Genomic DNA, 27,306 nt, shown 5'->3' with positions numbered 1-27,306 from the left:
GGAAAGACGCTTAAAGGAGAATTCTGGTCAATTTCAACACGTAGCTCTGTTGTTTGGAAATTTGGGGGGAAAAAAAACGAAAACAATCAGTGTGTTAGTACAGTCAGTACACCGTGTTATCCTCCTGCTAGCGTTAGCACCAAACAGGCTTAAACAGGGCAGGTTTTAAACGTGTTTTAAGCCTCTAAACATGCTCAAAATGTCATTACCAGAGCTCCCCATGTGCAGTGATTCCTTCTGAGGGAACACAGGGAATCTGACTGCTGTAGATGTGACAGAAAGGCATAAAAGTTTCCTGTTCTCCGTTCAAGTCAACACTAGTCGATTGTCGAACTTAAGTCCAATATTCCAGTCAGATTCCCTGTGTTCACTCAGAAGGAATCACTGCACATGGGGAGCACTTGGAATGACATTTATAGCATGTTTAGAGGCTAAAAACCTGTTTAAAACCTGCCCTGTTTCAGCCTGTTGGGTGCTAACGCTAGCAGGAGGATAACACGGTGTAGGCAGCACTGATTGGTTTAGTTTTTCTTGCTACTGACAGCTCTCCACATTTACACACAACAGAGCTACGGGTTGGAATAGACCGGAAGTCTCCTTTAAGGCTGTATAGGATATACTTGCTTTTTAACTTTGCTTTGCTTTTGGGTGGCAGTAGCTCAGTCGTGGGGGGAGTTGGGTTAGGATCAGAGGGTAGCTGGTTCAAGTCCCCGTACAGACCAAAAGTACGGAGTGTGGACTAGTAGCTGGAGAGGTGCCAGTTCACCTCCTGGGCACTGCCAAGGTGCTCTTGAGCAAGGCACCAAATCCCCAACTCCCCAGGGCGCCTGTCCAGCAGTCGCAGCTCCCTCACTCTGACATCTCTCCATTTGTGCACGTAAAGGAGCTGCGCATGTGAGCGTATTTCAGGCCTGTGTGTTCTAACAACAGCGGCCGGAGGCGACATGAACGGCATTGTTTACATTCAGATCAGATGTCTTCTCTGGCCGACACTGGAAGCTGCTGACCTGCCCGTCAGATGATATACTGCCCCCTAAGTTCATATGCTGAATTGCATCTTGCGGCCGCGTAGCGTTAGTTTTTGGAGACGTGCACAACCTACGCTCCAATCAGTCCCTCCAGAAAAACGTAATTATGCAATCGCATAATCAGCCAAAGTCTGCAAATACGCGGGGCTTGCATGATGTCATAATCCCGCATTTTCGTTGCAAAAAAGTCCCAAATATCTTAGCAGGAAGATGAAAAATGTTGTGTTTACTTCACACAAGAGCAGCCGTTTCCCCTGCTGCCATGAGAACGTTATGAAGTGACGTCATTACGCGACGTGAACGTCATCGAAAAGCTGCAAACCCCGCGATGAAGCCACGATGACACCACAGTTTTTGCAAGTTCTCGCATATTCCATCACATTTTTTAAGAAAACGTGACGCATAATCAAGGATTTTAGCCCAAAACAATCACAAAAAAACATTGTTTTCTGGAAGGACTGTCCAAAGGAACACAGGATACAAGTGGCAGCCATTTTACGTACGTGAATGCGTAGTTAAAGCAAGTATATCTGCCTTTAGTTGCTTTCTAGCAGAGAGCTAAGCTAAGGAGCATATTAATGCATTATTTTAATATAACTTTTCATCCATTCACATGACGTCCACCACACGCTGAAACGGTCCACACGCCCCTTTAGGGGACAGGACGTGTGGACCGTTTGTGGACTCTTTAGTATGAAGGATCTTTGCTATACTCTAAAGTACGGTGGCCCTGAAGTGCAAATCACAACAACAAATCATAAAACACAACAGCAAACAGGAAGACACGACAGCAAATAGGAAAACACGACAACAAATAGGAAAACACGACAGCAAATAGGAAAACACGACAGCAAATAGGAAAACACGACAGCAAATAGGAAAACACGACAGCAAACATGAAAACACGACAGCAAACATGAAAACACGACAGCAAACATGAAAACACGACAGCAAATAGGAAAACACGACAGCAAACATGAAAACACGACAGCAAATAGGAAAACACGACAACAAATAGGAAAACACGACAACAAATAGGAAAACACGACAACAAAAAGGAAAACACGACAACAAATAGAAAAACACGACAGCAAATATGAAAACACGACAGCAACCAGGAAAACACGACAACAAACAGGAAAACACGACAGCAAATAGGAAAACACGACAGCAAACAGGAAAACACGACAACAAACAGGAAAACACGACAGCAAACAGGAAAACACGACAACAAACAGGAAAACACGACAACAAACAGGAAAACACGACAGCAAACATGAAAACACGACAGCAAACATGAAAACACGACAACAAATAGGAAAACACGACAGCAAACAGGAAAACACGACAACAAACAGGAAAACACGACAGCAAACATGAAAACACGACAACAAACAGGAAATTTTTTAGGAACGATTGTTATTCAAATATTTTTGTCACTTTTTTGCCGTTTTTTTAATGATGTTTTTGTCATTTTTTAACACGTTTTTTGTCGCTTTTGCTGCGTTCCAGACAGCCCGTAACTCGTGTTTTCACCACCTTCTACCGGTGAAAGCGCCCAGGAACGGCCGTAAAACCCGTAGCTTACTCCCCGTGAACTGGTACCAGATGGTTGTTCTCCCAGTTACAGTGTCTGACGTCACACACACATAAACAACAATGGCGCCCCCTGTTGATGCTGTACAGACGCCGCTGATTAACAGTGAGAAATAGAAATAAATAAACATAAATAGGCAACGTAAAGTCATTCTGCACATTGTAATCAAAACAATACACATACGATTGTGTACTACTACAGGTTATGTTTATTAAATGAAGTCCAAAATATGTTGCAGACTAGAAATCGCTAGTATCAGCTAGCGCTAGCTAACGTCAGCGGTAGGTAGCCGCTAGCTAACGTCAACGGTAGGTAGCTGCTAGCTAACGTCAACGGTAGGTAGCTGCTAGCTAACGTCAGCGGTAGGTAGCTGCTAGCTAACGTCAGCGGTAGGTAGCCGCTAGCTAACGTCAACGGTAGGTAGCCGCTAGTTAACGTCAGCAGTAGGTAGCTGCTAGCTAACGTCAGCAGTAGGTAGCTGCTAGCTAACGTCAGCGGTAGGTAGCTGCTAGCTAACGTCAGCGGTAGGTAGCTGCTAGCTAACGTCAACGGTAGGTAGCCGCTAGCTAACGTCAGCGGTAGGTAGCCGCTAGCTAACGTCAGCGGTAGGTAGCCGCTAGCTAACGTCAACGGTAGGTAGCCGCTAGCTAACGCTAACGCTAGCTAGAAGGGTTTGTCGTGACATTGCCTGGAACGCTACCAAGTCGTGACTTGCAGTCGTAACTTACGGGCTAAAAACTGTGTCAGGAACGCAGCATTTATTCCGATGTTTTTTCTCTAACTTTTTTCCAGTTTTTGTCACATTTGGTGTGTTTTTGATGTTTTTTTGGTCACTTTCTCCGATTTTTTTGGTCACTTTTTTCAGCGTTTTTAAAAAATATATATTTTTGTCGATTTTTTTCCTGCGTTTTTCGTAGCTTTTTCCAACATTTGTCACTTTTTTCAACGTTCTTTTGTCTTTACGTTCTGATATAGAAAGAGGACAACAGGAGGGGTTAAGCTGGGCCAAGCTCAACTCTCTGCAAGAAAGCCAATAAGCGTATTTCCAACAACATGTCAAACTATTCCTTTGACCATGCACATGCAGTCACATCTAAAGCCATGCGGGGATTATAAGGAGAAGACTGTATAGGGTTTTTCATCATCATATGACCACATGAAATTGATTTCAGATCAACATCCTTATTCTTATCAGAACAAATGCACCGTAGATGCACCGTGACATTGATTCCTGTAGCCCACACACCGTAACCTCGCATTAGAGCATGTTTCCCTTCTTCCTGTTACCACAAGCACTTACATGAAATGAAACGCACTGGATCTGTTTTTAGGAACACTGTGGTCATGTGTTGTGTCTGTGTCCAGAATCTGAGACCATATATATATATATATATATTTATATATATATATATATATATATATATATATATATATCGGTCACCCTCTCAAACGAGAGACTAAGCTATGACAAATTGCACTTGTTTTTTTCTTCTATTTATTGTGTAGGTGAGTATTTATACAGGTAAGTGGCAGTACTGTTATTAGATGTACTTGTTTGTGGACTTATTAACTTATAAATCCTCCTTGTGAAGTGTAAAAATATGCTTTAAAACTACCTGCACTCTAAGAAATATCCGTCTATCAACATATATTATAACTTGTCCGTAGAAGGTGATTTCTTTATAACAGAAAGTTTGAATGAGCTGCCGGTACTTTTTCGTTATTTTACAGATTTATTTCTTAGAGTGTTGCTGCAGGCTTTTCAGACAAGTCTGTTCTGCTGTCGTAAATCCGGCTTCCCAGCTCCGAGGTCAATGGAACACACTATATTACAAGCCCTGGTATGTGGACATATGAACCCAAAATCCTCATCCTCCTGTGATGTGTTGTAACGTGTGAGGAGCATCTGTTGTGTGCGTCGAATAGGAGTGATGCTGCGATACAACCGCCCTCATCGCACGCCCACATCCACCCGTCTCTGGTTCAAAAAATGTTACGGTGAGTTCACCGGACAACCATGGACTCAATAGAGTCGCCAGTCATGGAGGAAGAGGGGGGGGGGTGAGGGAGAAGAAGGCCCAGCTTGTTGTGCTGGGAGGAGAGGGAGGCGAGAGGGTCAGGAGAGAGGAGGGAGGGAAGGTTAGGAGGGTGCAGCACTGAGGGGGAGTCAGGGTGGTGATGGTAGGGAGGAGAGAGGAGGGAGGGAGGAGAGAGGAGGGAGGGAAGGTTAGGAGGGTGCAGCACTGAGGGGGAGTCAAGGAGGTGATGGTAGGGAGGGAGGAGAGAGGGAGGGAGGGAGGGGCGGGAGAGAGGGGAGGGAGGGAGGGCGGAGAGAGGAGGGAAGGAAGGTTAGGAGGGTGCAGCATTGAGAGGGAGTCAGGGTGGTGATGGGAGGGAGGAGAGAGGAGGGAGGGAGGAGAGAGGAGGGAGGGAAGGTTAGGAGGGTGCAGCACTGAGGGGAGTCAAAGGAGTGATGGTAGGGAGGGAGGAGAGGAGGCGGAGAGAGGAGGGAGGGAAGGTTAGGAGGGTGCAGCATTGAGAGGGAGTCAGGGTGGTGATGGTAGGGAGGGAGAGAGGAGGGAGGGAAGGTTAGGAGGGTGCAGCATTGAGAGGGAGTCAGGGTGGTGATGGTAGGGAGGAGAGAGGAGGGAGGGAGGAGAGAGGAGGGAGGGAAGGTTAGGAGGGTGCAGCACTGAGGGGGAGTCAAGGAGGTGATGGTAGGGAGGGAGGAGAGAGGGAGGGAGGGAGGGCGGAGAGAGGAGGGAGGGAAGGTTAGGAGGGTGCAGCATTGAGAGGGAGTCAGGGTGGTGATGGGAGGGAGGGAGGGGGGTGTAGTTGTTGTCTTCCTGCTCACATTCCCAAATTGTAACCTCATTTCCTGGGTCCACCAGTATTCAGGGAGTCTCCGAGGTTACCGATGATGTCATGGTGAGAGAGAGAAAGGAGATGTCTGAGATGAGACAATGCACCCTGGGAAGGCAACCGGTGGAGAGGAGGGAGAGTTTTTCCCCATTTACGGCAGCTATGTGCACTATTTTCCACGCCATTTCATAATAGAGTGCCAAAAAAACTGTACATCGTTTTGGGAAAAACGATCATCCTGTAGAGCCGACATCCTGTTTCATATCTAACTGTTCTCCAGCTGTCTTTATTCTGAAACCAGAACACAAACTAATGGTGAGGATTTTCACGCCAAACCCACCAGACTCCATGTAAATAATCAGTACTTTTAGTGTGTATAGAGCCAGCATATTTCCACCAGACTCCATGTAAATAATCAGCACTTTTAGCGTGTATAGAGCCAGCATATTTCCACCAGACTCCATGTAAATAATCAGGACTTTTAGCGTGTATAGAGCCAGCATATCTCCACCAGACTCCATGTAAATAATCAGGACTTTTAGCGTGTATAGAGCCAGCATATCTCCACCAGACTCCATGTAAATAATCAGCACTTTTAGCGTGTATAGAGTCAGCATATTTCCACCAGACTCCATGTAAATAATCAGCACTTTTAGCGTGAATAGAGCCAGCATATTTCCACCAGACTCCATGTAAATAATCAGCACTTTTAGCGTGTATAAAGCCAGTATATCTCCACATGTAAATGGGTGAATTAAGGGTTTATTTCAACCAAACCAGAGTGGTGATTGTTGGAACAGTGGAAAGATGAACCAAGACGACTTTTGATAGTTTTATTTAGTTTCTGTCCACCTTGAATGAAGTGTGTTTTACGATGATAAAAGTCCTGATTATTTACATGGAGTCTGGTAGAAATATGCTGGCTCTATACACGCTAAAAGTCCTGATTATTTACATGGAGTCTGGTGTAGTTTGGTGATGGTGATTTCGGGGCTGTTTCATGTTAAACTAAAATGATCTTACTCTTTAACTAAAAGGTCTATCTCTGTAGGGATCCATCCCATAATGTCAGACACTTAGAATAATAATCTGAGTCTGTCAGCAGCAACAACAATTGGCCTTTGACGTTACATCGCAGCTTGTCTCTGCTTACTACTGGACCAATTTCAAACATTGTTGTTCACATAAGTCACTCAGACACAAACACATGGGAAAATAGGGTCAAGGTTGAAAACTCCCCCCACTGAAGTTCTCCTTTAAATGTCTTAAATGCAGAGGAAAAAGCTTGTGTGTCTGTCTCTTTGTGTCTGTATAAGAAGGTGAGGCCACACGCAGTCCACGGAAATGAAAACCAACACCGCCACCTGCTGGCTGCATGAGCAATACACGCAATGTTGTTGTGTGTTCAATAAATCATCAGATCTGTGTTTTCCATTCAGATCTGTTACCTAATTCACCCCTTACTGTTCTGCACTGCTACTATAAGCAATAAAGACCACTTTTTATATGAAACTGAGGAGTTACCTGGATCTCAAATGTGAATATTTATGACATTTGAAAGCAGCATGTACAGAATATAGTTTTCTAAATGATATAACAGTTTATACTGCAGTCATACTTTGCATGGTTCAGCCACTGCTGCTTTATATTATCATATCTAAGAGTTTTTACTAGTTTATCACAACCTTTATACTGTATATCGTCGCTGTTGGGCTGAAACCTTGCATTTTTTTAATTATTTTTTAACCTTTATTTATCCAGGTAAGTCGATTGAGAACAATTTCTCATTTGCAACGACGACCTGATCACATTCACACAGTTATACATTCATACCTGGAAGCTGCCCAGTACCACCACAGTCTGATCTGACCACATTCATACTGGAAGCTGCCCAGTACCACCACAGTCTGATCTGCTGGCCACTGAGCAGCTCGAGAGAGAGGAGGAGAGAGGAGGAGGAGAGGGAGAGAGAGAGAGGAGGAGAGGGAGAGGGAGAGAGAGAGGAGGAGGAGAGGGAGAGGGGAGGAGAGAGAGGGAGAGAGAGAGGAGGAGAGGGAGAGAGAGAGGAGGAGGAGAGGGAGAGGGGAGGAGAGAGAGGGAGAGAGAGAGGAGGAGAGGGAGAGAGAGAGGAGGAGGAGAGAGAGGGGAGGAGAGAGAGAGAGGAGGAGGAGGAGAGAGAGAGAGAGAGGAGGAGAAGAGGGGGAGAGAGAGAGGAGGAGGAGGAGAGGGAGAGAGAGAGGAGGAGAGGGAGAGAGAGAGAGGGAGGAGAGGAGAGAGAGAGGGAGGAGGGAGAGAGAGGGAGAGGAGAAGAGGAGAGAGAGGGAGAGAGAGAGGAGGAGAGGGAGAGAGAGAGAGGAGGAGAAGAGGGAGAGGGGAGGAGAGAGAGAGAGAAGGAGAGGGAGAGAGGAGGAGAAGAGGGAGAGAGAAGAGGACAGAGAGGGAGAGAGAGAGGAGGAGGAGGAGGGTGAGAGGGAGAGGAGGAGAGGGAGAGAGAGGAGGAGAGCACCTCAGTGGTGGTAATGAGGGAGGGACAAGTGCTGCTCTTTCACATTCCCACCCAGATTTAATCCTGCCGGTCTGGGGATTGAACCGGCGACCTCCCGGTCCCCAGCTCGCTCCGGCCACCACTGCATGCTTGTTCATAAATCAATGCTATTGGTCCCACTTTGTGTCTGTCTGTCTGTCTGTGGGTTTTCAGAAATATTTAATCCTTGTGTTGTCTTCCTGTCGACCAACAAGCAACTTTTGATTTTTCTGGGTCAAACTTTTAAATAAAGATTATTTTTATGTTGTCGCTTTAAGCTCTGATCGGGTTTTTTGGACAGTTTTGTCACTTTTCCTGATGTTTTTGTCACTTATTTTTCGACATTTGTCACTTCTTCCGCTGTTTTTCAAGTTGTTGTGATGTTTTTGTCATTTTTTTCGATGTTTTTGTCACTTTTTTCAATGTTTTTGTCGATTTCTTCTGCACTTTATTTGAATTTTTTGTTTTTTTCCCACATTTTTTAAGCTTTTTTTTAACTTTCTTTTATCATTTCTTTCTCCAAATGCTATACAATTGACTAAAACACCCACATTCAATGAAAGTATTGAACTGATTATTTATTTTACTTGTGAAGAGCGCTGTAGTGAACCATCCATGTTACTTTTTTTGGACAATTTGGTTAAAAAGAAACCCAAATTTCTGCTATAGAAAATGTTTTGGATATACAGTGTTTTTGCCCAACAGCGACGATTTATACATGAGCAAGCACAACTACACTTTAACAATAATAATGCATGCTTTCATAAGAGTCGACCATATGTGCACCTATGTTGTTTTAATAATATGGCGTTTTTCCATTACGTGGTACCTGCTCGCCTCGACTCGCCACACTGTGCGTCCGTTTTCCGTTGCAGATGTTAGTACCGCCTCAGCGTGGCTGGTCGTTATATGCCGGCTCGACACAAACGCCAGCACACAAGTATAAACATCAGGCCATTTGAGCTTGTTTTCCAGTTCTGTGGAGGCTCCACGCAGAGCTTTCTCCGTAGCCACGTACACGCACACATGGCCGGCTCGACGCACGCACCAGCACACAAGTATAAACATCAGGCCACTTGAGCTTGTTTTCCAGTTCTGTGGAGGCTCCACGCAGAGCTTTCTCCGTAGCCGATGTAAGTGGCCTGATGTTTATACTGGTGCGCTGGTGCGTGCGTCGAGCCGGCCACGTGTGTGTGTACGTGGCTACGGAGAAAGCTCTGCCTGGAGCCTCCGCAGAACTGGAAAACAAGCGGCGCCGCAGGAAACTGCCGTGACCTAACGCGACACAGAACGTGGAAGGTGTGTTGTTGTTGCCAGAAGACACATTTAGTTTCAGATGAAGCTGGAGGCAGCAGAAATAAACACAGCTGGATAAACTATTTAAAACTGGCGGGTTTGTTCAGGACGCCCCCGTCTGTCGCTTTCACGTCACCTTTTCGGCTCGCCTCAGCTCGCTGGGAACCTCGACTGAGGTGGTACTAAATAAAGTACCTGTTAGCAGGTACCAGGGACTTTTTTTCGTAATGGAAAACCAAAAAAAGCGAGTAGAGTCGAGGTGAGTCGAGCAGGTACCACGTGATGGAAAAGCGCCGTCAGTCTACAGTGCCTCGAGCTCCTCTATATTGATATTTTTGTGTTACTTTCCCGTTAAGGTCCATATATTACATTACATGTCATTTTATATAAAAACTATTTGGAGTGTTTCCATTTTTAATATTTAGTTTTGTGAATGTTAATGCCATCATCTTCTTTTTGTATCGCAGAAACCTTTTGTGGTGTGGAAACAAGTCAATGTGAAATAAAAGTGCTTGAAACCTGTCGTCCATGCTTGTGTTTATCTGGAAGAATATGAGAGGCCCAGACACAATCTACAGATCAGCATTAGGTTGGGAACCACTGGTTTCATTTTTAAAAGGTCCTACATACTGCTTTTTCAATGCTTTTACATAGACCTTAGTGGTCCCCTAAAACTGTATCTGAAGTCTCTTTTATATAGACCTTAGTGGTCCCCTAATACTGTATCTGAAGTCTCTTTTATATAGACCTTAGTGGTCCCCTAATACTGTATCTGAAGTCTCTTTTATATAGACCTTAGTGGTCCCCTAAAACTGTATCTGAAGTCTCTTTATATAGACCTTAGTGGTCCCCTAATACTGTATCTGAAGTCTCTTTATATAGACCTTAGTGGTCCCCTAATACTGTATCTGAAGTCTCTTTTATATAGACCTTAGTGGTCCCCTAATACTGTATCTGAAGTCTCTTTTATATAGACCTTAGTGGTCCCCTAATACTGTATCTGAAGTCTCTTTTATATAGACCTTAGTGGTCCCCTAATACTGTATCTGAAGTCTCTTTTATATAGACCTTAGTGGTCCCCCTAATACTGTATCTGAAGTCTCTTTTATATAGACCTTAGTGGTCCCCCTAATACTGTATCTGAAGTCTCTTTTATATAGACCTTAGTGGTCCCCTAATACTGTATCTGAAGTCTCTTTTATATGGACCTTAGTGGTCCCCTAATACTGTATCTGAAGTCTCTTTTATATAGACCTTAGTGGTCCCCTAATACTGTATCTGAAGTCTCTTTTATATAGACCTTAGTGGTCCCCTAATACTGTATACTGAATAGTAACTACACCTGTCAAATATATGTATTTGTATTTATTTATTTAACCAGTAAGGACTCATTGAGATTTAAAATCTCTTTTTCAAGAGTGTCCTGGCCCAGTGCTATGGACCCCCTGGAACTCCCTCAACGACCCCCTGGGGGTCCTCGGACCCCACTTTGGGAAACATTGATCTACAGTATACTATCTGCATATTCTCTGAAAAAAGAAGAAGCAATTGTTTTCCTAGAATGCTAAATTATGGGATTCAAAGGCATAAATGTCATCTAAAAATAAGCTAAACAATGGGGGGCTGACACGTGAGCTAGCTGTTTAGCTTCTCTGTCACGTTAGATGAGATCAACAGGTCTCAGGCTGAAGCAGGAGGCTGAGACCTCATTTACACACAGACACACACAACACAGACACCACACAGGAAGTCATGTGTGCACTTCAAAATAAAGATGATGGTCACATTTCTAACACACCCAGAGATGATGTGTAAAGTAAAAAGTATTGGCTATTAGATAGTTAGATAGATAGATAGAGAGATAGAGAGATAGATGGATAGATCCATCCATCCATCCATCTTCATCCGCTTATCCGGGGTCGGGTCGCGGGGGGAGCAGCTCCAGCAGGGGACCCCAAACTTCCCTTTCCCGGGCCACATTAACCAGCTCCGACTGGGGGATCCCGAGGCGTTCCCAGGCCAGGCTGGAGATATAATCCCTCCATCTAGTCCTGGGTCTTCCTCCAGGCCTCCTCCCAGCTGGACGTCCCTCCACCTAGTCCTGGGTCTTCCCCTCGAGGCCTCCTCCCAGCTGGACGTCCCTCCACCTAGTCCTGGGTCTTCCCCGAGACCTCCTCCCAGCTGGACGTCCCTCCACCTAGTCCTGGGTCTTCCCCGAGGCCTCCTCCCAGCTGGACGTCCCTCCACCTAGTCCTGGGTCTTCCTCCACCTCCTCCCAGCTGGACGTCCCTCCACCTAGTCCTGGGTCTTCCCCCTCCTCCCAGCTGGGACGTCCCTCCACCTAGTCCTGGGTCTTCCCCGAGGCCTCCTCCCAGCTGGACGTCCCTCCACCTAGTCCTGGGTCTTCCCCGAGGCCTCCTCCCAGCTGGACGTGCCTGGAACACCTCCCTAGGGAGGCGCCCAGGGGGCATCCTTACCAGATGCCCGAACCACCTCAACTGGCTCCTTTCGACGTGAAGGAGCAGCGTCTCTACTCCGAGCTCCTCACGGATAACTGAGCTTCTCACCCTATCTCTAAGGGAGACGCCAGCTACCCTCCTGAGGAAACCCATTTCGGCCGCTTGTACCCTGGATCTCGTTCTTTCGGTCATGACTAGATGGATAGATAGATATACTTTATTTATCTCGAAGGACATTAAGGTGTCCAATAGCTTATACACATTTTATACACATCATACATACACATAGACTGTGTCTCATTCTGCATACTTCTGTCAGTACACTGCTAACGTGCACTGACCACTTACTGCTGTAGTGCCACTTTCGATGTTTAGTATCATCCCAAAAGGGACACTTACTTTAAAACACTTACCGGAAATGACCAGCGGTCGGATCGGCTCGCCGCCTCTCAAAATCTGACGAAAATCTATTAAACTGACCTTTGTCGAGCAAAACAACAGACAGATTCAGCAGCTGCACGGCCCATTTCTCTCTTCAAATGTTTCCAGAAACACGTTTCGGTGAACTATCTTAGTCCAATATGAGATCGTATTCTGAACTCTGTTGTGAAATCCGGGAGAAGCCAGACCCACGTGACGCGTTCGTCCAATCAGCTGCCTGTCGGCGTCCCTGGTCCCTCCCCTTTTTCCCACTTTGTAGTCAAGACGGCGCCCGTTTAGTGCGCGTAGTGTCCATCGTTCCACACTGAACTTTTTGACCGTTTTTAGGGGGTCATCCTGGTACTTTCAGTGCGTTATCTACACGATATACTTCAAACTAAGTGTTTGATGTGTGCAAGTAGGCGCTTTGAGACACAGCCATAGGCACACAGACAATATGACATCCACGCACACACACACACAATTAAACGTGTGTAGGGTTGTACAAATGCGCAAAAGCCAAATTTAACTTTCAGGTACGCTACAACAAAGATACTGAGAGTACATTTGGCGACTCTGAGACTTCAGAACCAGAGTTTTAAAGGACTAATCCGGTGCAAAATGAACCTAGGGGTTAATAACACGTGTACAGAGTCGCCCGTTCTCTGGGATCTGTTTTCATGCTAATCGAATGTGACCAGTTTTAGCACAAACTGCTAATTAGCTTATAACGCTAGTCGTCGGGGCACGCATTAAGTAAATTGTGTAGGAGGGCTAATATAGCCTATTAGACAGTCAGGTGGACAGCAGACAGAGATATAATGGTGGGAGGGGCTGAGAGAGACAGGCTCATGCTGAAAAGTCCATTTCTCCCCTTCCCCTTTGTGTGGTATTGAAGAGCTGGATGGCCCTGGGGACACAGGACCTCCTCAACCTGTCTGTTGAGCATGACAGTGGCAGCAGTCAGCCACTGAACATGCTCCTCTGTTTAAAGGACGTGCTGTGTAGCGGGTGGCGGTCATTGTCCGTGATCTCCAGCTCAATGCCAACAACAGAGCCAGCTTCCCTCACCAGCCTGTTCAGTCGCCCAGCGTCTCTCTTCTTAATGCTGCCTCCCCAGCACACCACAGCATATCAGACAGGATGATGGCTAAGGAACCTTTTTGCTGACCTTTCAGGGCTTTATGTGAGAAAGCTATATGAGACATGCATGTCATTACATGTCTGGCCCTTGATGTGATTCTCATTTTTTTCAGTGTGGCCCTTAGTGAAGTTGAGTTTGACCCCCCCGTGCTAGAATAAAGCGTAAACAGAGCTGTGTAACGTTACAACACGTCGCTGCTGATTGGGTAACAACTCCGACACAGCCACCACACAAGAGAAAACGTCTACCTCAAGGCCCAGTCACGTTTGGTGCTGCCAGCGTCCACTACCATTAAATAAATATCAGTACTACTTTTTAACACTATGTTATGTATATGTCATGTAATGTGATATATATTAATTCTCCCACAGGGACTTCTATGTGTGTCTGTGTGTCTGTGTGTGTGTCTGTGTGTGTGTGTGTGTGTTTGTTTGTGTATCTGTGTGTTTGTACATGTGTGTATGTGTGTCTCTGTGTCTGTATGTGTGTGTCTGTGTGTGTCTCTGTGTGTGTGTGTCTCTGTGTGTTTGTACATGTGTGTCTGTGTGTGTGTGTGTGTGTCTGTGTGTCTCTGTGTGTGTCTATATGTGTGTGTGTGTGTGTATGTGTGTGTCTGTGTGTGTGTTTTTGTGTATCTGTGTGTTTGTGCATGTGTGTATGTGTGTGTCTGTGTGTGTGTGTGTGTGTCTCTGTGTGTTTGTGTGTGTGTGTGTGTGTGTGTGTGTCTCTGTGTGTGTGTGTGATGTCTGTGTGTATGTGTATGTGTGTGTGTGTGTGTGTGTGTGTGTCTGTGTGTGTGTGTGTGTGTGTGTGTGTGTGTGTCTGTGTGTGTGTGTGTGTGTGTGTGTGTGTGTGTGATGTCTCTCTCTGTGTGTGTGTGTGTGTGTGTGTGTGTGTGTGTGTGTGATGTCTCTCTCTGTGTGTGTGTGTGTGTGTGTGATGTCTCTCTGTGTGTCTGTGTGTCTGTCTGTGTGTGTGTGTCTGTGTATGTCTGTGTGTGTGTGTGTGTGTGTGTGATGTCTGTGTGTATGTGTGTGTGTGTGTGTGTGTGTGTGTGTGTGTGTGTGTGTGTGTGTGTGTGTGTGTGTGTGTGTGTGTGTCATGTGCGCCCTCTAGCTGCAGACTTGAGTGGCGCGCCCCAAACTTGATTGCCCGTTTTTCTTCAGGATGTCATTCATACGATCACACTGAAACATTATCATTAATCCATCTTCTAACTGAATATGGAAAAAACAAATATGACTTTTTATTAGAGTAAGTACAGTTTAAGCTACAATCTTAGTTTATATATATATATATATATATATATATATATATATATATATATATATATATATATATGCATAATTTGCATGGCTGTTAATGTTTAAAAAAAATAAAATGAACTGTAATAATGATCTACAACAACATATTGTATTGTGTAGTATAACAACTATGTACTGCCAAGTAACTTCTGTAATTTAAATAGAATACAAGATCGTGATGTAAACAAGATTACAATTGATTGTTGTTTTTCTGTTAAGAAGTAACTGCTGTAATTTATACACAACATAAACCTGTAAAAGGTATCCTGTAATAGACTTTATTGCAACTTTTTAACCAGGTATTTACTGTAAAATGTCACACAAGGTGCAGTTGCGGGTTTTATTGTGAAGGTTGTAACCGGAAGTTGCATTATTCCTCCTGAAACTGACTTGACATCTGTTCCCTACTCCCAGCATCGCACTCACCGGCTCGGAGCTTTCCGCAGAGCGGAGCAGGAGTGCACCGCGGCGGGGAACGACGGCCTTTTAGTTCGCGCTGATACTCAGAGCAGGGGGTGCGCGTGAATCCTGGCGGGTTTCGGGTTTCCTCTCAGAGTTTCCCCCCCTCCCCGAGCATGAGAAGCCTGCTCGCTGTCAGACCACGCTGCGTGATGCAGACCGGAGTCCGAGAAGAGTTGACGTGCTGCTGCCAGGGGGTGACGGTCTCCTGCTCTCCCCGCTCACCTGCTGCTCTCTCGGGCCACCAAACGTCGCGATGTTAACAGTTTATTCATTTGGAGTTTTTCGTGCCGTTACTCGGTCTCGGTGCACCAGACTGCGCATTCCCAGGGACTGTTGAGTGTTTTTTTTTATTTCATTTCACAGGACTATCTGACGCTGGACTGTTTGCGTTTAACCACACCATGATTGTTCGGCTGTAAAGTGACACGAACATTTGCTGAAGTCGCCTGGCGTCGCCGTCTAATTGGCTGTCTGCGCGTGCACGTGATGGCCAATAACAACGAGCTACAAGTGAGTTTCCTAACTTTTTTGCTTTTTATCATACCTTGCTGTGTTAATGTGCATATTAGAGCTCGGTATACGTGCAGTTTAGTGTCCCAAATTCCCCATACAATGTCCTTAATTATGAACCTGCTAAACCACCTGTGCTGTTTAACAGGTGTTTTATAGTAACCCTAACCCCTAACACAGTAATTTGGGACACTAAACAGCACGTATACCTTAGAGCTCAAAGCTTATACACTAAATCCATTTAGATCCAATATGGGGAATCACCTGGAGAAGGTTTTAATTGAAGCTTGTTGATATCTGTAGTGCTGGAAATACTCCGATGACAGTAGTTTTTTTTCTAAGATATATTTCTGTGACTTATTATTGCTCTTCTGTAAGTCAAAAGACAGCCTTTAAAAGAAGAAAAGGTCTAAACTGAAGCTGCAGAGGCCAAGCCAGCCTGACCTTTTAGTTCTTGCGGGCAAATTGCGCAAAATGCTATAGAGGGTTTTCACCGACGTCACGTTCTGGGCGGTGACCTGGATGCGCGGCCATTTTGGAGGCACTCGGTGTAAACAACTGAATGGAGTAATGGAGTATTGTGCACTTTGGATACTTTAATACTTTATGTCTAAACAACAGAAAAGCTCATCAAAACGCGTCCAAGGTGCAAAGGCAAATAGGGAAGGACTTGGACCACAAAAAAAGGCGTGAGATTTTGAGAAATGGCGGTGCAGATCCCTAACAGTCGGCTCCCTCTTCTTGGACCCATGGCGACCCTGATTCTTCCTTCAGTTGCATATCCCGATATAGTCAACTACCTGGTTTTCTCGCCGAGCCCATACACCGGGGAAGACCTTAAATCCTACAAAGGTTTGGAGGCCTATAACCAGATGGTGTGTGGATGGGTGATGGGAGACGCAGGACCAAGTCATTGACGACCGTTGTGTTGTGACGGCCAAAGTCAGTGATGCAATAACGTCTTTAATCAACCTAACCTTAACGGTATGACATCATTGTGATACTCAAGGTGTAGCCAAGTGACTCTTAATCGTTTATTTCATTTCAAAGACTGAACAAGACAGAGTTTTCCCTCGTAGATCCTGGTTGAGCTTCCAGCCACAAGCGCCTCCTTTCCTCTGATAACTTCTGGCATTCCTCTCCCTGGTTTTTAATAACTTCTGGAAGTCGATAATATTCCAAATGTTTTTCTCGGTCTGACCTATTGGTACAACCTAAAACACGGCAATAATGAACCATTTTCCTTAACGCCGTTCAGGATCTACTTGTTGTGATGCGGAGTGCCTCCGACATGGCGACTTCTGGTCTGATGACGCCCTGTGAAAACCCTCTATAGCTCCTACAGCTCCCATGATGCAACTTGACACCTTCCATGTTAAATGCCGGAGTCGGTCAAAGTGCACACACCAAATGTGTGTCACAGGTCCGTTAGATGTGTAGTTTTCAATGCAACGTTCTCACATTTGGATTGAAGGTAGATATGAGAAGGATACTCATGTTTAGATTTGATTCTTTGTCAACTATTAAACTAATCGCCAACTATTTTGATAATCCATTAATCGGTTTAAGTCATTATTTTATGAAAAAAGTAAAATATTCTCTGATTCCAGCTTGTTAAATGTCTAAATCTTCTAGTTCCTTCTCTCCTCTGGGACAGTAAACTGAAGATCTTTGAGTTGTGGACTAAACAAGACATTTGAGGACGTCATCTCGGGCTTTTTGGGAAACACTGATCCGCATTTTTTGGCATTTTATAGACCAAACATCTAATCAATTAATTGAGAAATAATCTTTTAGTTGCAGCGACCTGACAGCAACATGTGTGAAGGTATAAAAAAAAGTCAGGCACAGTCAAGTATTTCCCATTTCCTCTTTCTTCAAGACACGTAAATGTAAAAATAAAGTAAGAATTTCAAAATAAAGGCACATCATAAAGATGATGTAGTATATAGTATTGTTGGTCACTGAATCGGCGTATTGTCCAATCAGTGAACAGAGGGAGTGTCTGAGAACGATGACGTTGAGGTCAGTCTGGCGAGGTCGCTGACTCGGGTCTGTTCGGTGTGTTCGTGCCGTCGTCCGTCGGAGGGGCCGTCGGCCTTTATTTTGGCCGACCTGACTTGTTGGGTCGGAGGGCGGGCAGTCGGACTCAATGACCCATCTGATTGGTGGAGAGCTAACCAGGAAACGGGGAGCAGGATGAGCGTGACTAGAGTCTCTCAAAATATGATGAAGATCTTCTAAACTGACCTTTGTTGATCTGAAATGAAGACAGATTCAGCAGCTGCACGGCCTGTTTCTCTCTTCAGATGTTTCCAGAAACACGTTACGGTGAACTATTTTAGGACAATATGAGATCGTATTCTGAACGAGACGCCATTACTATCGACAAGGAAGTTAACCCTTGTCAATGGAGAGAGGCCAGACTCTCTGTACTAATGAAATGGACCAGAGTCTGGTAGGACCAGGCTAATGTACCAGAGTCTGGTAGGACCAGGCTAGTGTACCAGAGTCTGGTAGGACCAGGCTAGTGTACCAGAGTCTGGTAGGACCAGGCTAGTGTACCAGAGTCTGGTAGGACCAGGCTAATGGACCAGAGTCTGGTAGGACCAGGCTAGTGTGCCAGAGTCTGGTAGGACCAGGCTAGTGTGCCAGAGTCTGGTAGGACCAGGCTAGTGGACCAGAGTCTGGTAGGACCAGGCTAGTGGACCAGAGTCTGGTAGCCTGGACCAGAGTCTGGTAGGACCAGGCTAGTGGACCAGAGTCTGGTAGGACCAGGGTTGTGGACCAGAGTCTGGTAGGACCAGGGTTGTGGACCAGAGTCAGGTAGGACCAGGCTGGTGAGCCAGAGTCAGGTAGGACCAGGCTGGTGAGCCAGAGTCTGGTAGGACCAGGCTAGTGTACCAGAGTCTGGTAGGACCAGGCTAGTGTGCCAGAGTCTGGTAGGACCAGGCTAGTGTGCCAGAGTCTGGTAGGACCAGGCTAGTGGACCAGAGTCTGGTAGGACCAGGCTAATGGACCAGAGTCTGGTAGGACGTGATGTTTTCAGAGCAGACTGAACTGCATTACTACAGTAGTTTGACCTTTTTTTTTTTTATAGCTTTTTAATTTCACACACAGTAAACACTTTTTCACAGATACAATCATGACTACAGCCACAGCTTCCCCTGCAGGCTTCATACCGATCAGATTTCCTGAATTAAATCACAATGATTTCCCATTTGTGACACAGTAGTGGCCCTCAGGCGAGCCGTGCAAGGCGGTGTGGTGTCCGAGCCTCAGGTCCCATTCAGAGGGGTTGGGTTACAGTTACCCTGGAGTCCGCCTACAGCACTGGAGGGAAAAGTTAAAAATTAAAGGCTGAGCGGCGGTTCAGCTCAACCCAGGAGCCAGGGTTTCAATCTCTTTGGTTAGTAACCGCTGTTGCAAGGTTAAACTGCTGCAGAGAGACTGTTTGCAGTTTATTAAGTACATTTGAAAACACTTGGCGCAGGTTTACACAGCTGAAATAAATCATTTCATTCCGGTAGAGCTGCAAAGATTAATAGATTAATCAATTAAACACAGACATTTCCCAGTTTGGGATCATTGAAATCTGTCTGTCTGGTTGAATTAATCGCCAACTATTGGTTAAATGAGAATATGTTCTAGTGTCTTCTCTCCTCTGTGACAGTAAGTTGTGACTGTGAGTTGTGGACAAAAAAAGGATATTTGAGGACGTCATCTTGGGCTTTTTTGGGAAACACTGATCCTAACAACTAATCCATTAATCGAGAAAATAATCCACAGATTAATCCACTGTGAAAATAACTTAGTTGCTGCCCTACAACCCAGCAAACTGACCGCAACAGGTGTGAAGATGTAAAGAAAAGTGAGGCACAGTCAAGTAGTTCCCATTTTCTCAGAAATCCGCTTACTCACAATCTACGTGAGACTCTGACGCGGCGGAGTCATTTGTTGTTCGTAAAAACACTTCTTCCCTGACACGTAGTGGTTTCCCTGAATGTGCAGGATGCCTCCATGTGTTTCTTGGAAAGCTGTGCTGCCCATGTGGGCATGGTGAGCATCAGGAACAGCTAATATGGGTCATAATGCACCGCCATAGACACTTTTACATCTTTCCTACAGCAGAGTGATCCATTAAAAGCTTCCTGTAAATAAGGGCAAGCGGTAGTCCAGAGATTTAGCGTTGCGACTTACCTTTCCCTGCCCAAGTCTTTTAAAAAAACATGCCCAGTTTGTAACGCAGGCTTTCTGTCACAGAAGACCTAGTCTGGGTCAACGAAAGTGCATTTCCAGGATAAAGCCTGACATTAGCGAGCTACACGCTGAAAATGTCAGGTTTTGGAGAAAATGTGGATCATGCAACAAGGCCGGCCTGCTCGGTTCTTTCAGGGAATGACTGTAAATATTTACAAAGAATATGTTTAGGGCATTTCCTCTCTAACTGGGAGGTTTTGGGACTGATTGGTGGGATTGTTGTGGATGAAGTACACACAGAGATACACTGGTAAGAGATAATGAGGTTTAACCATGTATCAGCTCATTTAAATATCTCACGTTACTGTATTGTGTCACCAGTTGACTTCATTTAATATTGGATGTGGAGTTTTCTTTTGCAGGGTGCAAATGTTCCACCAGAACCAGTCGCTTAGCCCCGCCCAAGACGCTTGTGATTGGTTTAAACAAATGCAAAACAATCCAGAGCATGTTTTTTCCCTCCTATCCCAGAATTGCATCTGTGGTGTAGCCAGACCTTCCTCCACAGCGCTGTGGACATAGATCTGTCAATGTTAGACTACAGAAGACCTAACGTTAATGTAACGTGCATGATCATGAGTCATGCACAGCACAATTAGCTGTAGTTTTCTCCATCCCGGCTGTGTTGATGACCCATCTAAACGCCTTCATGGCCTCATGACTGAATCTGTATCACCTCGATGGTTGCCTGGGCTGCAATCGAGCAGCTCCCTGCCTGCTCCGATGATGAATTAAACCTCCTTCTGTGACGATGACGAGGCTTCAGTCACCGTTACTCTAGTCCAGCAGACAGGCAGCGAGCGATTGCTGATTGAGATCAAGGAGGCCACGTCGGTTGTGTGATGATGATGGGCTGAAAGCTGTCGGAGTGGACCGAGGCACAGCGAGGTGGTGATTGAGCTCTTTTGATCACTCTCTGCTGGTCTGTACTGCTGCTCACACTCACGACTGCTGGGCTCACAGAGGAAAACAACTGAAACCACCCTCTCTTCCTCCCTCTGTTAAAAACACATCCATACTGTATAGGCGCATTCTTCAGACATGTATACAGCTTAGGGCTGGGCAACAGCTAGATATTATATCGACTTTGATAAATGAGACTAGATATCCTCTTAACTTGTGTTGACTTTGAGTCAAATTGACCCATTTAAAACGTTGGAAAAAGCAAAAACAAAGGTGTCAAACGTCGGGGAAAAAAAGAGTTTTTTTTCAAGGTTGACAGGAAGACAACAAGGGTTAAATGTGGGATATCATAATATCTAATTGTGCCTAATTGTCTGTCTGACTGATGGGAATAACAATCTTTGAAATTGGTCCAGTATTAAGCAAGAAAAAAGCTGCAATGTAACGTTATTGGGCAATTGCACACCTTCAATTTCCGTGCACTAAATGTGCTGTTTTTGCCACTGACAGGCTTAGATGATTATTCAAAATTTCTGACATTATGGGAAGGATCCCTACCGAGATAGACCTTTTTTTTTTTTACATGAAACCGACCCACACATCTCACACATTTCATTTAAAGTCGACGTAAACAAAATAAAGCTACCAAAAGCCGTCTTGGTTCATCTTTCCACTGTTCCAACAATCACCACTCTGGTTTGGTTGAAATAAACCCTTAATTCACCCATTTACATGTGGAGATATGCTGGCTCTATACACGCTAAAAGTCCTGATTATTTACATGGAGTCTGGTGGAAATATGCTGGCTCTATACACGCTAAAAGTCCTGATTATTTACATGGAGTCTGGTGGAAATATGCTGGCTCTATACACGCTAAAAGTCCTGATTATTTACATGGAGTCTGGTGGAAATATGCTGGCTCTATTCACGCTAAAAGTCCTGATTATTTACATGGAGTCTGGTGGAGATATGCTGGCTCTAAACACGCTAAAAGTCCTGATTATTTACATGGAGTCTGGTGGAAATATGCTGGCTCTATACATGCTAAAAGTCCTGATTATTTACATGGAGTCTGGTGGAAATATGCTGGCTCTATACACGCTAAAAGTCCTGATTATTTACATGGATTCTGGTGGAAATATGCTGGCTCTATACACGCTAAAAGTCCTGATTATTTACATGGAGTCTGGTGGAAATATGCTGGTTCTATACACGCTAAAAGTCCTGATTATTTACATGGAGTCTGGTGGAGATATGCTGGCTCTATACACGCTAAAAGTACTGATTATTTACATGGAGTCTGGTGGGTTTGGTGATGGTGATATCGGGGCTGTTTCATGTTAAACTAAAAGGACCTTACTCTTCAACAAAAAGGTCTATCTCTGTAGGGATCCTTTCCATAATGTTGTCAGACACTTAGAATAATAATCTGAGTCTGTCAGCAGCAAAAACACAACTTTTAGTGGACGGAAAGTGCCCTAAATTGCCCTATAGGGTTACATTGCAGCTGCCGGTTACAGCGTTCTCGCTCAATACCCTTTAAGGAATGTAAATCAAGCTTCCTGCTAAGCATGGGAGCTCTGCGCTGAGCAGATAACCTAACACACACTTTGAGGTAGCAGTAGACTCTGCGGCCGCCCTCTCATTAATTCTTTATTTGTGTTGGTTTCCTGTAGTTATTATCTATGAGTCAAAGGAGTTGCTGAAGAGCAGAAGGCAACTCCTTCTATTCCTGACCAAATTGCTTCTTTATTGATCATCCAAGAGAGTGGAGGCACCTTGGTCCATTTATCTAATGGCATGTGAAGACTTTGGAGCACAGTCTCCTTATGAAGCGCTACTCACTCAGGGTTCCCTCAGTCATGGAAAAAACAGGAAAAGTCTTTCACAATGTCATCTTCCAGGCCTAAAAAAGAAATCTAGATTTACAGATCTGTCCATCAAATCAATGAATCGATTAGTGGACAAAATAATTTGAACGTTATGCCGTCCTTGGACCAAACGACTTTTCGAAGCTACTCCACTGATCGGGATGAAATCGTGGGAGTCTTGCTGAGTCGGGATGCTCCCGTCCTCTCAATCGTTTGGTGTAAGGTTAGTTAGTTAGTTATGTTTTATTTCTGTCATGCCAAACATTTTGGCATTATTACATTATTACACACTATTTAGCAGAGGCACCGTGGCTCCGTCTGGAGCTTAGCCCCGCCCACGATGATTGTGATTGGTTTAAAGAAATGCCAATAAACCAGAGCAGGTTGTTCTCCCATCCTGGATTCCTGTGTGGTCTAGCCAGACCTTACTCCGCAGCGCTGTGGAGGAAGGTCTGGCAATGCGAGATACTAGAACTATCCTATACACTAGACTCTGAACAGAACTTAATCAAGGACAGCCCTGGAAATGTCATGATGGGTCCTTGAAAAGTTATGGAAATGGTTTGCAATTTAGTCCATATAAACGTGTGTGAACCCCGTTTACTGTCAGGGTCTGCTGACAGCCTCACACGTGTTATAATACACGGAGATATCGTGCATCAGGCTCACCATAATGTGTGTCTCCAGCTAGCTGCCGCTTCATACGGATAATAGGATTAGGAGAGTGGACTTCAGTGTGTGTCTGACCTCGTAGGAGGGTCGCATTAATGCTCACACGCACACACAGACTAACACACACATATACAACTCCCCCTACCCATCATCCAGTCCCTCCTGCCTGAGTCCAGGATTACACCGTGTCTGCAGAAATCTGTCTCCCTCCCAGACACACCAGTAGACAAACAGCTGCAGCACAGAGTCGATGCATTGATGGGACATCTTAACGACATTCATCAATAAACCTAGTGCGTCTCGCTCCAAGCTCGCTCATTACTGTGCAGTCGAGCAGTGCCAGTTAGTGCCAGAGAGGACTACTGATGTCTCAAATGGCAATGTGGAAAACACATCCCAACAAATTCAAAGAAGTATCCCTTTAAAGTGCCCATATTATGAAAAAAAATATCTTTTTTTTGTGTCTCTGGTGCTTCCACACGCATACAAACATGAAAACAACCCTCCATGCTGTTCTGAGTGAGATATGGTTTCTGAATGTGTCCTGTCTTCAGTCTCTGGGTCAGCTGGTCAACATCTGCACGGCTTTCTACGTCACTAGCCGAGACGAGGGGGCTAGGGGGCTAACCGTTAGCATGCTAGCTCGTTCTCAATGGCAAAACACTGCTACAACACACACTAGTTCACCATAATCTCCAAAAGAACTACTTCCATGTCCCTGTTCTGCAGGTATTCAACACAAAGGTGGAAGTGTTCCCTCGTTTAGAAGAAGTCTCCCAGCTAATCCTGCCTTGTTCTACTGAAGTTGGAGAAACAGCTAGCTAGCTCATGTAGTCCTTACCTAGCTAGCTCATGTAGTCCTTACCTAGCTACTGAGCATGTAGTCCTTGCCTAGCTACTGAGCATGTAGTCCTTGCCTAGCTACTGAGCGTGTAGTCCTTACCTAGCTACTGAGCATGTAGTCCTTACTTAGCTACTGAGCATGTAGTCCTTGCCTAGCTACTGAGCATGTAGTCCTTGCCTAGCTACTGAGCACGTAGTCCTTACCTAGCTACTGAGCACGTAGTCCTTACCTAGCTACTGAGCATGTAGTCCTTGCCTAGCTACTGAGCGTGTAGTCCTTACCTAGCTACTGAGCATGTAGTCCTTACCTAGCTACTGAGCATGTAGTCCTTACCTAGCTACTGAGCATGTAGTCCTTACCTAGCTACTGAGCATGTAGTCCTTACCTAGCTACTGAGCATGTAGTCCTTACCTAGCTAGCTCATGTAGTCCTTACCTAGCTACTGAGCATGTAGTCCTTACCTAGCTACTGAGCATGTAGTCCTTACCTAGCTAGCTCATGTAGTCCTTACCTAGCTACTGAGCACGTAGTCCTTACCTAGCTACTGAGCATGTAGTCCTTACCTAGCTACTGAGCATGTAGTCCTTACCTAGCTACTGAGCATGTAGTCCTTACCTAGCTACTGAGCATGTAGTCCTTACCTAGCTACTGAGCACGTAGTCCTTACCTAGCTACTGAGCACGTAGTCCTTACCTAGCTACTGAGCACGTAGTCCTTACCTAGCTACTGAGCACGTAGTCCTTACCTAGCTACTGAGCACGTAGTCCTTACCTAGCTACTGAGCGTGTAGTCCTTACCTAGCTACTGAGCATGTAGTCCTTACCTAGCTACTGAGCATGTGCGACTGCCAACAAAGATGTTCCAGCAGTGAGAGGTCTCACTCTGTAGCTAAAACAGAGACCTGAACACAGGGTGAAAAGAGGAGCTGCAGCAATGAGCAGTACAACTAAAAATATGGTGTTTTCTGAAAATTAAACCATGTAAACCTATTCTGGTACAACCTCTAAATACAGTTATGAACCTGAACATGAGCATAATACTGAGCACTTTAAGCTAGCAGCGAGAGCTGCAACAGTCGCTTAATTGATTAGTCGATCAACACTAAAATAATTGGCCAACTTTTGATAATCGATTAATTGTTGGAGTAGTTTTTCATGCAAAAATGGCAGAAAATGTCAGCCTCTTAAAGCTACAGTGCGTAGTTTCAGTAGTAATGACAACAACACTGTCAGTGCGTCCACATGATACAAGCCTTCTGTGATTGCCCCCCCCCCAATCCCCCCATCCTCCACACAGTTGCTAGTAGCCAATAGGACAAAACATGATGGACTCATGATCTTTTCACTCTAGTTTCTGTGCGCGAAAGTCGATGGACGCCACAGTCATCTGAACACAGTCCTACTGAGACACAGAGAGAGCTGTGTGGAGCTGATAGTCTTCATTAGCTTTGTAGAAACTCATCTGGTAACGGCTTGGATGTAACGGACGTTCATCAATATCAAAATATTACACACTTAAGCTTTAAATATGGAGGTTTTATATCATAATAAACTGAATATTTAGTTTTTGTTTGGCAACAAAACAAGACATTTAAAGGCATCAGATGTTTTCACCATTTTCTGACATTTTATGTTTGAAAGCATCAATATCCAATAAAACATCCTCACATTTTCAGTTTAATGCCTTAAATCAATACATCATGTTTGATTTTGTCAGCATTGATCAGCTCTACTTGTAACCTATTCTGTTGATTCGATATACAACCTGTTCTTGTTTGTCCCTTTTACCTCTGAGTGTACTTTCAGTGACAAACCCCTGGCCGAACACCACAAGCCCCAGTGCACCCACTGGCATTACAAAACTACTTTAGCAGCCAATCAATGAATGCTCCGTTCTCAGGCCAACACACACAGCTCCTAAATGGCTCCTGTATCCTCCATGACCTTCCTATCCTCGAGTCATACTGAGAGAAATATCAGTTCTAGATTGAATTTACGACATGTTTTGCCCCACAACGTAACACCATTTCTCCAGCTTGTCCTTCTTAGCTACACATTCTGCAATCCTGTAATACCACAATCCCTTAAAGCCCTAAAACCCTCACACAACCAGCTTAGGAAAAGACTATTTGTAGGAGCCATTTATGCATTTATATTTACCACGTCTTTGTTTTGTTAGTCTGCAACGTGACATCATGACTTCGTGTAAACATACACGCCACTTTCTAAAGCCAAGTGGCGTGTTATCTGTACGCATTTTGAGCTATCTGCGTGTACGTCTACTAGGGGTGGAACGGTACCCTGAGCTAGCTGTCTCAGGCTGTACCACCTAGTGTCCTCCAGTCTGTCCCCTGAGCTAGCTGTCTCAGGCTGTACCACCTAGTGTCCTCCAGTCTGTCCCCTGAGCTAGCTGTCTCAGGCTGTACCACCTAGTGTCCTCCAGTCTGTCCCCTGAGCTAGCTGTCTCAGGCTGTACCACCTAGTGTCCTCCAGTCTGTCCCCTGAGCTAGCTGTCTCAGGCTGTACCACCTAGTGTCATCCAGTCTCTCCCCTGAGCTAGCTGTCTCAGGCTGTACCACCTAGTGTCATCCAGTCTGTCCCCTGAGCTAGCTGTCTCAGGCTGTACCACCTAGTGTCATCCAGTCTGTCCCCTGAGCTAGCTGTCTCAGGCTGTACCACCTAGTGTCCTCCAGTCTGTCCCCTGTAGCTTGCTTCGTGTGGACTCCCTGGACCGACTCGACATGTAGGCGGAGCTTGGGAGCTTCAGAGCTAAGGCGGGGCTACAGATTAGGTGTCCCTAAGAAACGCGTATGTAACAGTAGTTCCACATTACATCACGGTTGGGTTTAGTAAAAGAAGAAAGCGATGGTTGGGTTTAGGAAACGTGACACGTGGGACACGATCCCCGGTCTCCTGGGTGAAAGTCCTGTGTTTGACCCATCCACCCCCCCAACCAACCTCCCTACGCAGATTTTCGGGCTTTCATACTACTCCCTACCGTTCTTTTCTCAGGAGAACTGTCGTAAATTGACACGCAATCGCAAGGTAATGTAAGTCAATGGAGGCCTAACAGCGTTGATAAACAAAAAAGCGAGTATGCGTCTTGATAACACGCCAATAATGGCGTACCAACTGGCGTGTCAAACATAC

General features: G+C 45.2%; 1 protein-coding gene across 1 annotated transcript in view; it reads left to right on the top strand.

Moving 5' to 3' along the window:
* The first annotated feature begins 15,055 nt into the window (after positions 1-15,055).
* pkn1b (protein kinase N1b) overlaps positions 15,056-27,306 on the top strand; it is an 84,544-nt gene continuing 72,293 nt past the window's right edge. The window contains exon 1 of the mRNA XM_078270616.1: positions 15,056-15,606. Within this exon, the coding sequence (XP_078126742.1) occupies positions 15,583-15,606 (24 nt within the window). The 5' untranslated portion in view covers positions 15,056-15,582. The remainder of the gene's footprint in view (positions 15,607-27,306) is intronic.

The sequence above is a fragment of the Sander vitreus genome, chromosome 15, assembly GCF_031162955.1.
Source record: "Sander vitreus isolate 19-12246 chromosome 15, sanVit1, whole genome shotgun sequence".
Classification (NCBI taxonomy): domain Eukaryota; kingdom Metazoa; phylum Chordata; class Actinopteri; order Perciformes; family Percidae; genus Sander; species Sander vitreus.
The sequence above is the reverse complement of the archived record's forward strand: the minus strand, read 5'-3'. Positions and strand labels throughout refer to the sequence as shown.